At 42.2% G+C, this 12,722-nt stretch overlaps 1 protein-coding gene across 1 annotated transcript in view; it reads left to right on the top strand.

Moving 5' to 3' along the window:
• MID2 (midline 2) overlaps window positions 1-12,722 on the top strand; it is a 102,347-nt gene that overhangs the window by 50,908 nt on the left and 38,717 nt on the right. Inside the window, exons 4-5 of the mRNA XM_020967262.2 lie at window positions 9,757-9,864; window positions 12,084-12,232. Coding sequence (XP_020822921.1) covers window positions 9,757-9,864; window positions 12,084-12,232 — 257 coding nt within the window. The remainder of the gene's footprint in view (window positions 1-9,756; window positions 9,865-12,083; window positions 12,233-12,722) is intronic.

The raw sequence follows: 12,722 nt of genomic DNA, 5'->3' as shown, positions 1-12,722 counted from the left end.
TTCCAGGGTAGGTGAGACTTGAGCTGAGTTGTGAAGGGATATATAGGATATGAGTAGGGAGAGGTTCGGTGCAGGGGGTGGAACTGAGGCATTCAAAGTAAGAAGAATGTAGGAATGGTTTGGAGGTAGGGATGTACCAGGAATGTTCTAGAGAGTTACCGGAAATTTTGTCTAGATGTTCTGTGGGAGGTAAGGTTGGAAAGGTAAGTTGGGACCTGAAGAGAGCCCTTGAATTTGTGCATGGTGATGCTGCTCTGCTGAATCAAGTGATTTTTATGCCCAACAAACTAGCACAGTAGAATCTTGTATTTACACTTTTGGTCAGCTGTGTGACTGTACACATGCCTATTATAAAGTGTAATTTGCAAAACCCAAACGTTCCCTGCTCATTGGCGTTAAGGTGCCCTTGGTGCACATGGAGACCATTCTTATAAATATTTTATAGAGATGATAAAATTAGGCATATAAATTGATAGTTTTTAATATCCTCTTACTCATTTTTTGTGATACTAGTAGCATTGCCCCTCCCATCATTTCTTATCTTCCCAAAGGTTAATAGAGAGACAAACGGCAGATGTAGATGGGTTATAGCTTATTACCAACCAAGAACTGTATCCCAAAAGCATTGTAAAAGAGATTATCCAAGAAAAGCAAAACCCTAAGAAGTGGGCTATTTGTATGGAATAGGCTGCCTGAAGAGGTGATAGGCTCCCCCTCACTGGAAGTATTCCAGCCAAGGCTGAAGGACCACTTGTTGGCTTAGTAGAGAGAAAAGATTGTCAAGAAGGAGACGATCAGTGGAGTTGGTAGGTCCAGAAGGCTGAGGACTGAAAAAGGACCAACAGATTTGGCAATTAGGAGATCATCAGTGACTTTGGAGATATCAGTTTCAATTGAGTGATGAGGTCAGAAGCCAGGTTGAAAAAGATTAAGGAATGAGGTGAGAAGTAAAGGTAACAATCGTAGATGACTTTTTCTAGGAATTTGGCTGAAAAGGGGGGGAAGGAGAGATGTAGGCTCTTGTCCAGATGTAGGTTGAGTTAAATGGACTGGATTATAAATTCAGATTGTCCAGCTTCCACTTCCCACGCTGCAGCAAGGTAGTCTTTTTATTCCTCCCTCATTGATTTGCTCTCTGACTCCCTTCTCTCCTCAAGGCTCTCACATCCCTCCCCACCTGCCCCCTCCTTAGCTGAGGACCTGGTCTCTTGAGAGAAAATTGAGACCATTTGTTGTGAGCATCCTCTTATCAAAGCTCCTGGATATCCCCATCCTCCATTCTCTCCTTTCCCTCAATCTTTGACAGTGAGCTGGCCCTTCTCCTGGCCAAGCCCAAGCCCTCTAAACATGTTCTTGATCCCATCCTCTCCTGTCTCCTTTAGCAGATCCAATCCCCATCTGTTCCTGACTTCTCTACTATGATTCCTGTCCCCTAATCTTCATTCTTTCCCTATGTACTCATTCCTCCCCTGCTATCTACAAACAAGCCCTTGTCTCCCACGTCCTTAAAAAACCTTCACTCGACCCAACCATCCCCTTAAGTGAGAATCCTATATCTCTCTTCCCCTTCTCAGCCAAACTCCTAGAAGAAGCTATCTGTAGTTGTTACCTTTTCTTCTCATCTTGTTCCTTAATCTTTTTCAATCTGGCTTCTGACTTCATCACTCAATGGAAACCAATCTCTCCAGAATGACTGATGATCTCCTAATTGCCAAATGTGTTGGTCCTTTTCCAGTCCTCAGCCTTCTCAACCTCTTGATTCCATTGACCACCTCCTCCTCCTGGATGCTCTTTCCTCTCTGGGTTTTCATGACAATATGCTCTCCTTTTTCTCTTCCTTCCAGCCTGGCTGCTCCTTCTCAGTCCCATTGGCTGGTCAGGCTACCATATCATGGCCCTAACTGTGGGTGCTCCCCAAGGTTTTATGTAGGCCTTTCTGTGCTCTTTCCTGGCAATTTTATCAGCTCCTATGGGCTTAGCTATCATTTCTATGAAGATGATCCACACATCTATATATCCAGCCCCAGTCTCTCTCCTAAGCTTCAATCTTCCATCACCAATTGCCTATTGGATATTTCAAACCAGATGTCCCAGAAACATCTCAGATTCAACATTATCCAAAACTGAACTCACGATCATTTTCCCCAAATCTTCCCTCTTCCAAATTTCTCAGTTCATCCTTCTAGTCTCCTGGCCTCATAACCTTAGCATTGACCTCAGCTCCTCACTCACCCTCACTTCACATGTCCAATCCATTGCCAAATCTTGTTGTTCCTACCTCCACACCATCTCCTGTGTCTGAGCCCTTCTCTCTACTCACATGGCTAACACATGAGCCTACACAGAATGTTGGGGAGCACCCAGTTAGGGCCATGATATGCTGGTTTGACCAGCAAAGGGGACTGAGAAGGAGCAGCCAGCCTATCACCTTATTTCAGGGCTTCATCATTCTTGCTTAGATTATTGCACCAACCTTCTGAGTGGCCTCCCCTTCTCAAGTCTATCCACATTCCAATCCATCACATATATTGCTACCAAAGTAATTTTCCTGTGGCTTCCCTACTCAATCAACTACAGTGGCTCCCTATTACCTCTAGGATCAGATAGAAACTCTTCTGTTTAGTTTTTAAGCCCTTTGTGATCTGTCCCCAGTCTATCTCTCCAGCCTCATTAGATGTTACTTCCCATCTTGGACCGACTTTTTCCCTATGTTTTAACACATGACCCTCCATCTCCCATCTCTCTCCTTTGCACTGACTATCCCCTGTACCTGGAATGCCCTCCCTCCTCACCTCAGTTCCATAGAATCACTCCTCTTTCAACACAGCTTAAGTACCACTTTCAACACGAAGCCTTCCCTGACCCTCCCCAACTAGTAGTACCCTCCCTCCCAAACTACCTTGTATTTAACTGTTTTGTTATCTATTTGTGTTTACACTTTGTATTAATTCGTCTTTATTCTCTTTGTATGTATTCTACATCTATTTATCAGTGTACTTGTCACCCACGTTAAAATATATGTTCTGTGAGGGATTGTTCCATTGTTTGTCTCCCCAGTGCCTGGTACATAGTTGGTGCTTAATAAATGCTTATTGATTTCTTTCTGGCCTCTGTAGTCCTTTGAGTACTGAGATTCTGTGATACTTCTAAAAAGCAATGTGCTATGATGGAAAGAGTGTTGGACCTGGAATCAGAAAACCTAAGTTCAGATCCCGTCTTTGCCACTTAATTACCTCTGTAACCCTCAGACAGGTCACCTTATCTCTTTTTTTGGTGAGGCAGTTGGGGTTAAGTGACTTGCCCAGAGTCACACAGCTAGTGAATGTTATGTATCTGAGGCCGGATTTGAACTCCAAGGCCAGTGCTGTCTCCACTGTGCCACCTAGCTGCCCCCTCACCTCATCTCTTTAGCCTCAGTTCTCTCATCCAGAAAATGAGGGGAGTGGACCTCCAAGATCCGTTCCAACTCTAAATCTGTGATTCCATGATAGCTGTTGAGAGTGAGGGATGACAGATGGACAGCCCACATCCTGTATTGATAGCCACATAATGTAGGGCCCCCACTTTGTTGAATGGAGTCCTTGTGGTAGATTTATCTAAGGACGTGGGCAAGAGTTGCATAGGATGAGATGACATGAATGGGTTGTGACCTAATGTTACTGGTTGTTCCTTAATGAATGAAAACGAAGGTCCCCTGATATATTTCCAGTATGGTGCTACCTTATACACAATAGGCATTTAACAAATGTTCATTGAAATGTTAAAAGAATAAGTGAATGGACTACTTTGTGAATTTTTTAACCAGTTTTTTGAATAATATTTTATTTTTCCCCAATTATGAATAAAAACAATTTTTAACATTCATTTTTTAAAAATATTTTGAGTTCCATGTTCTCTCCCTCTCTCCTCTTTCCCCTCCCTAAGACAGCAAGCAATTTGATATAGGTTATACATTTGCAATCATGCAAAACATATATCCATATTAGCCATGTTGTGAAAGAAAACACAGACCGAAAACAAACCCAAGAAAAATAAAGAAAGTTTGAAAAAGTATGCTATGATCTGCATTCAAACTCCATCAGTTCTTTCTCTGGAGGTAGATAGCATTTTTCATCATAAGGCCTTCAGAGTTGTCTTGGATCATTGTGTTGCTGAGAATAGTTAAGTCATTCACAGTTGATCATCATACAATATCGCTGTTTACTCTGTACAATGTTCTCCTGGTTCTACTCATTTCACTTTGCATCAGTTCATATAAGTCTTCCCAGGTTGTTCTTTAGCTCATTTCTTTAGCAGCACTCCCATAAGATGTCCATACTTCTAATACAAAGTGTGAGATATATATGTAAATGAGAAAGAAATGAGATAACACATAAAGAGCTTTGCAAACCTTAAAGTGCTGTATAAATGCTAGCTGGCATTATTATTATCCAAGTTCTAGCATTTCATATATGATAGATCAAGGTTGTAACCCCTTCTCAGCATCACCCCCTTTGCATTTTTTTCATTGCTTTAACTATGTTTGCACACTTTAGCAATTGAGAGGTAACAAGGAATCTCTAGTGAACTCTGATTTAGAAGACCCAGGTCCAAATCCCTATTCTGCCAGTTCCTATCGGAGTGACCCTCAACCAAGTCACTTGACCTCTCTTAGCCTCAGTTTTCTGAACTATAAAATGGGAATGGTAATACTGGCACTAACTACTTTTTGGAAAGCACATTTTAAACCATTAAAGTGATACTGAGATGTGGCCTATAATAATCAAGAGAAAATGAGCATCATTTTAATAATGTTCATTCCTACTAGGAAGAGGTATCAGCCTTTGGCCAGTAAAAGATAATTAAATGTTCTGGAAACATTGGGAACATATTGAACTCTGATCCATTTTTTTGACACCGTAAAGCAGCACACGATTGTAAAAATATGAATTGCCCCCCCCGCCCAGCATCATCATACCCAGTTACAGGCACATCATTATAAATATTTACAAGAAGGCTCCAGCCTTCTTCAGACTTTTGACTTCAGAAGTTTGACTAAAGGACCTTACTGGTCTTATCTAATATTCTAACTGTATGTTTCTGCTGCTTACCAGTCTCATCTAATATTCTAATTGCATGTTCCTGCCACTACATGGCTACTTCCCCCACGTGAGCCCACTATTCTAACTAAACAAGTGTCTACGTAAGATGGTGCCTGGCACATAGTAAGCGCTTAACAAATGCTTGGAATTGATTGTCTTCCCAAATTTTCCTGAACATTGGCACCTCTGCAGCTTTGATCACTGGATCCAGCCTACCCAGAATGCTTCCTTCTTTCCTTTAGGCATATCTAAATTCTGCAACTCATTCAGGATTCTGCCCCAGTTGTCTCTCCTCCATGAATCACAAAGCCATCCATAGAATGTTAAAGCTGAAAAAGATTACAGGGAGAGCTTGGGACAACTTCCTCATTTTATAGATGAACGAACTAAAAAGCCCAGAGGAGGAAGTGATTTCTGTAGCACTACATATTGATTTGGGACAGAGGACAAAATCAATGCAACCAGGATAAGAAGAGAAACTGTCAATTGGAGGGAGCAACCCCCAAGCCTTTGTACCAAATATCTCTCTTGTTCCAGGTATATAGGGAATTAACGCAAATATGTGAGACCCAAAGCTGTTCCTTGAAAGATGTGATCAAAGGATATAAACAAGCATTTTTCAAAAGAATTACCAACTAATAGCCCTATGAAATCATGTTCCAAATCACTAATAATAAAAGGAACGGAAATAAAAACCACTCTGAGGTTTCCTATCCAGCAAATGAACAAAGATGATAATGATGGAACTAGTCAATATTAGAGGGGCCTTGGGAAGATAAGGCACACTGATTGTACTATTGGTGAAGCTGTGTTTTGGTCCAACCATTTTGGAAAATAATTTAGGATTATAATTAAAGGGGGAAAAAGACTAAAATATCTATTCCCTTTGACCCAAAGATCCCACTTCTGGGCATATTCCCCAAAGAGATAAAAACAAAAGGAAGACCTCATGTTCCCCCAAATAATTATAGCAGCCCCTTTTATGGTAGCAAAGAACTTGAAACAAAGTTAGATGCCCATCGATTGAATGGCTAAACAAATTGTGTTACGTGAATGTAATAGAATCTTACCGTGCTGTAAGAAATAGTGGAAGTGATTAATATAGAGAAGCATGAAAAGACTTATGTGAATTGACGCAGAGTGAAGTAAAAAGAACCAGAAAAAACATTATCCGTAGTAACTACAGTGAGATAAGTGAAAACAGCACAGGCACAAAGCCAAACACTGTGTTGTAAGGACCAATCTTGGCCCCAGAGCAGAGATGAGGAAATGCATTTCATTGTAGAGGTAGGGGACTCTGGGTATGGAAATGTTTCACATATCGTCAGACATAGTTGCCTGTAAAAATTACAAAGTAGAACAAGAGAACAGTGGTGCTCTGGGTGGCAGATGGGATTCTGGCCCAGCTCAGAACTAGCAGATCCATGCTTCACAAGGAAGATGGTTTGGGGAGAAGAAAGCAAAAACTTTGGCTGTGGACAATTGAGTTTGAGTTGTTTGTGGGTTATCTAAGACAATGTAGGTATCAGGCAATTGGAGATACTCTTATTCACCTTCCTGACTTCTTCCCTAGTGAGAAAGGGATGGAAAGAGAAGGAAAGGCCAAACAGAAATAGAGAGTGATCAAGAATTCAAATACGACATTTTTTGTTTGGTGTTTTGGAATTGTTATTGTTTAATGGAGGATGTTTTTGGAGGAAGTCATGATAGGGTGTTTACTTTGGAATTATGTGGTACTGTCCAAATTCAACTGGATACAAATCTCCAGACTTTGAAATAATTGTCCAGCAGATATTGAACTTTTTTTTTTAATAAATGAGCAAAATGGATTTCTATTGACTTTCTTGGAATTTAATAAAATCTGCTTTAAAAAAAAAGAATTCAAGTACGAGATTGTGCTTTATCACTTGGGGGCTAAATCACAGTAGGAAGCATAATATAAAGGACATTCGCTGGCAAGGTAAGGGTTGGAATGTGGGTCTAGCCTAGGAAAAGTGTATACCACCACAAAGGAGATAATTGTGACCGGAGAGGGGATGGTCAATAAGGAGAGGCAATAAACTTCATCCTGTGAACTTCACATAGAACATGCCCATGTAAGTAAAGGCATGTCACAATGTAATATCAGGGGTGGGGAACAGAAGCTGGACAAGATATATCCACGGTCTCTTCCACCTCTTAAATTCTGTGTTCTACCTTTCTACATACTACAGATTCAGTGAAAGGACTGCACTTGAGGACCTAGAGGGCCATATGTGGCCTCAAGGCTGCAGGTTCCCCACCCATGTAGTATGTAGAAAGGTAGAACACAGAATTTAAGAGATGGAAGAGACCTTGGATATGTCTTGTCCAGCTTCCTCATGATACAACTAGAGCAAAACTGAGGGCCAGAGAAGGGAAGGGACTCACCCAAGGTGGTATAGCTACTTAGATCCAGGACTAGAACCAAGGTGTCTGGACTCAACAATTCAGTTCTTTTCCCACTCTAGTAATAAGAATCTAACTGAACGAGGAAAGAAACGTGAGAAATTAGGGCAGATAAAAGGGAACAGGACCCAGTGAGGGACAATCTGTGTCAGAGGTGGGATTTTTTTTGGAGGTGGGGTATAGAAGATAGAATTTATATGATCCTAGACTTAGAAGGCCATCTAGTCCAGCCCTCTCATTTTAGAGATGAGGAAACTAAGGTAGAGGGAAGGAGATTAAGTGACTAGCCCAAGGTCACACAGTAAGCATCAGAGATGGCATTTGAACCTGGTTTTCTGACTCAGCATTGATATGATACACTTTCCATAGTCTGAGAAAGGACTGGGGATTAAAATTCATGTTTGCTCTGATTGCTGCAGGAAATGCTGCTCCCAAACAGCCCGTGGCTGGTTGGATTCATTTAAGCCTGTGACTTTTGAGTGTCTGCCATTTTGAACATAGAGTTGACTCTTACAGTGGTTTGCTTGCCTGTGTAACTACCCCACATGCTACTAAATGGAACAGGGCCTCCTCAGCCTCTTCTTCTTCTTCCCCCTCTCTCTTCCTTTCCATGTCCCCCAAGGACTCTTCTTCTGAATCTCCTACTTCATTAGCCTGAGGTCCCCCCCACCCAGGAACTTTATGCCACACTGTATAGTTAACAACAGAGGTGAGAGGGAGGCATTGTGGTACAGTGGAAAGAGCACAAGACTTGGAGGACCTGGATTCAAACCCCACCTTTGGGTCTTACTACTTTTGTGACCTTGGGTAAATCACTTTCCCTCCTCGGGTCTCCATTTCTTCTGCTATAAAATAAGGGAGTTAGACTAGATGCCCCTGAGGTCCTTTCCAGTTCTAGATTTATGGTACTGTGATTGCTCTTAAATCACTTAGCCTCCCTGGCTCCTACTTCTTTATCTGTCAAATAAAGAGGTTGAACTAGAATCTTTGAGGTCCCTTCCACCTCTATGATCTTATGTGTTACCTTGGCAATCCACTTGACATTCTTGGCCTCAGTTGACTCCTAGATGGCTTCTGAGGTTCCTTCCAACTTTAGGATCCTGTGTGTGTTACCTTGAGCAAATAATTTCTCTCTCTAGGCTTCAGTTTCCTTATCTGTAAATGGGAGGGTGGACTAGATGGCGTCTGAGGTCTTTACAGCTTTGATCCCCTAAGGATCCTATAAAGATTGTGGGAATAAATTGAGGCAAGTCTAAAGGAGGATGAGGGGGACAAAAAGTGAAAGAAAACCAGCTGGATGGTTAGGCGAGTCAAAAAAGACCATGTGAGTGGAAAGGTGGCTAGATGAGTGAGCATGTGATTGCATAGCAACATCTCTAGGGCTATGGGATTTCCAAAGAGCTGCACATGGTTAGCCACAGTGGGGCCCTCAAAGAATTGGCTTGGGAGTCATTGCAGGGGTGCTTCCTACCTTCAGCATGCATCTCCATCAATAGGATGGGTCCATCCTAGAAGGGTGCTATGAAGAAATGCCCCTTCCCTTCCCTTTGGCAGGAGTGGTATAATTCTATTTTGTGTAGTCTCAGAAACCTATATGAATATTTTCCAGCTCCCTTGAGTGCCAGAAAATACAGAGGAGGAGAAAAAGACCCTAGGTAGAATAGGATAGGGCTGGGTTCCTTTCTGCCTGGGTTCTTGCTTTCCCACTGACCTCGAGCCTACAAATTTCTCATATTATTCCCTTGCCCAGCCTCTATTCTGTATGCCCCCTCACCTGTGTTGTGCTACAGAAAGTAAAAAATGAAAGATGGAGGAAGAGCAGGTCAAAATGTCAGCTCCTTATTGCTACTTCCCTCTGCCATCCCCTTGACCTTTGACCTTTGGATCAGGACATATTGCTGTCGAAAGTTTATTACATCCAAATCCTGATATATCCAAGTGAGGCTCCTCCTTCTGCAACATGACTTCACCTAGAAAAGGCTTGGAAAAGAGAGATTAGCGAGAGTTGGCCACTGGAAATAGCATCTCTCCACATTTCATCCATCCCTCTACCCAGCCATTCATGAGCCACCATGACCTGACAGTGATGTTCTAAATGCTTTGAGCTCATCAGTGCCCAAATGAGGAGCACACCTCAGAAGTAAAGAAGTACATGCCTAGCCATCAGTCCAAATTGTTCAGAGACAGCAGGGCATCTAATGCTGGTTCCCTGTGTTTCACAGTGTAATATCATGGACTTTCTTGGCAGGTGAATACTGCAATGCATGAGGCCAAGCTCATGGAAGAGTGTGATGAGTTGATGGAGATCATCCAGCAGAGGAAGCAGGCGATTGCAGTCAAAATAAAAGAGACCAAGGTGAAGGATGGCATTTCATTGAGTCGGCCTTTCAAGTGTCATTTGCTATAAGTAATAGGTGATGGGTTGTAGGGGTTGGGCTTCAAAAGTAGCAGTTCTTTATATGATGCCATGCCCCCAGTGGATACTTGAGCCTAGAATATATGTTCACCTGTCTATGAGACACAGGATTCCCATAAACTGATGATGATACTAGAATTTCATTGGCTCACAGATTCTGGAATAGAGGCAAAAGATGAAAGGGAGTGGGAGAATTTGCCAGCTGGGAGGGCCAAAGAGGATATTAACAGCACCAACCACGTCTGCATTCTTCTCTGTTGTTGTAAACGTGAAAGTGCCATAGAAATTCAAGTTAGTTTAATTTTCTTCTCATTTTTTTTTTCAATGGTCGAGTGCATAGCATTACTGGACTTGGAATCTGGAAGACCTTGGGTTCAAATCCTGCCTCTGGCACATATCACAGGAAAATCACTTTACCTGTTTGTAAAATGAAGTGGTTCGACGTGACCTCTAAGGTCCCTTCCTGCTCTAAATCCAGAATCCTATGAAACAGTCTTGGGATAAATCACTATCTTACTATTATTCTTTGAGATGTATTATTCTGTAGACTATTACAACAATAATAACAATTATTATTAACAATAGCCCATAAGTCTGATGGTAAGAATCTTATTGCCACAATGAGATAATTTGGGCTTTCTTCACAAGTTGAAGGCAAACAGCTCCCCCTCCCCCCCAGTTCAGTTAGACAGGCATTTATTGAATGTCTCCTGTGAGCCTAGCACTGTGACATGCACTATAGGACGTATAAGAGAAATGTATTACATAGTCTCAGCTCTCAAGGAGAGAAAAGACTAAACCACAGGAAAGCTAGAATATAATGTAACATAGCATATAATAAAGTGACAATGTAAGATAGCATATAATAAAGTGTTAATTAATTAACTATAATTAGTATGTAACCAAATGCTAAACTGTATGATCCAGCTAGTAAGAAATAGGGATAATGACTGGTCCTGTTTACTATCAGTACAGGTCAGCACCTTCTCAGAGAACTTCTGGGGGCCCTCAAAGGTTAAGTGATTTGCCCCATGTCACACAGACAATATGTCTGAAGTAGGAGAATCAGGAAGTGAAGAGGAAACTAGAAATTGATTGGAGAAGGCTTTGTGTTAGACTTGGGAAGGAGCTTTGGGCTGGTGGAAAAGAGTAAGGGAGATCATTCTTGGCAGGGGCAACAGCACAGGCAAAGGTGAGGGGGTGGGAATGAGTATGCTGTATATGGGGTGCAACAAGAGACTGGCCTAACTCTAATGGAAGGAGCCAGCTGAGATACAGTGAGTGATTATGTTGGTGAGGTGAGGTGAGGACTGATTATAAAGAGCTGTGAAGGACAGTTGTGGAGTTTGGACTTGATCCAGTAGGCAGTGAGGAGCCATTGTGAGTCCGTAAGCAGGAGAGTTACACAATGCTTTAAAGCAATGTTTTAGGAAGTATGCCTTTTACAATCTGTCTGAAAGACACTTCCATCAGGGAGACCATTTAGGAAGCTACTTTCGTGGGTGTGAGGACAAAAGGGCCCTAATTAAGCTTATGGTGGTGATAATAGAAAGAAAAGGTAGGGTAATAGATATGAGAGACATAAAGATGGAGAGAAAGGAATCTGAAGTGATTTCCAGGTATTTAGCCTGAATAATGAAAATAATTGTGCTGACACATTATGAATATATCAAAATAGAGGTGATGTTTTGAGACCAAGTCAATGTGATTTTATTTTTCTTGATCTGACAGTAACAATGTGGGTGACTCTGCTCATACTCTGCGTACAGTGAGAGAAGCCATGTACCAATGAAATGTTCATTATTGACATAAGATGACTCTATGCCTTGGGGGGAGTGGTTTTAACTCTCACAGGCACTGAAGTTACTAGAAGCACAGATACATGAACATACAGATAGTATACATACATGCGCTCACATAAAGGAGTAAATAGGTGAGAATGCATGGCATGCTGGGTGAATGCTTGACCAGATAGGTTGATGGGAGAAGCAGGGGGCAAGTAGATGATGGAGAAATTGAAGAGATAGAAGTGGTGGGTAGTCAGCACTTTGGTCACAGGCATCATATTTTGGGGTTTCCTCAGAGATTACATTTCATACGGGTTGTTTGTAATGGAGGGCATTATGTTTTCCCTTTTTCACTTGACTCATTTTTTGAAGGTGATGAAGCTGAGGAAGCTGGCACAGCAGGTTGCCAATTGCCGCCAATGTCTAGAACGCTCAACGGTCCTCATCAACCAAGCAGAACGCATCCTGAAAGAAAACGACCAGGCGCGATTCCTACAATCCGCAAAAAACGTCGTGGAGAGGTGGGGTCTCTACGGTTCTCTTGAAGCAGATGTCTGGTCTTGTGAAAAGAGGCCAGTTTGGAAGCTATTTATCCCCTTCAGACATGTCTGTTAGCAGCTGCCACCTGGGCATTTCACCAAATCCACTGAGAGCAAGGAACAGTGCCGTTCCTTGTTCCCAGTTGCTTGTAACGATACAAGTAACAGTGCTGTTCCTTGTTCCCAGTGGTGAGCCCTGTGAGTCATTGGAGGCCTCTCGTCCAACACCATCTGCCATTCCTCTGCTCTCCAGCCCAGCGTGCATCTCCCTCTACCAGCTACTGCCATAGCTTCCTGATGCTGGTCTGTGGCTGGGGAACAGTTGGCTTTGACTTTACCTAACTGTAAACCTCCTTACCTTCATTTAGGTAATTCCCATAATAATCCTTTCTAATGGCGCATGGTCCATTTACTTAGAGTAGCATGGTAGAGAAGAGTGGCAGTGCTAGTTCCTTACCAACTGTGACTTTGG

This window comes from Phascolarctos cinereus, unplaced genomic scaffold (genome assembly GCF_003287225.1).
Source record: "Phascolarctos cinereus isolate Bilbo 61053 unplaced genomic scaffold, phaCin_HiC Scaffold_8;HRSCAF=390, whole genome shotgun sequence".
NCBI classification, from domain to species: Eukaryota; Metazoa; Chordata; class Mammalia; order Diprotodontia; family Phascolarctidae; genus Phascolarctos; species Phascolarctos cinereus.
This window is presented reverse-complemented; position numbering and strand designations above follow the sequence as displayed.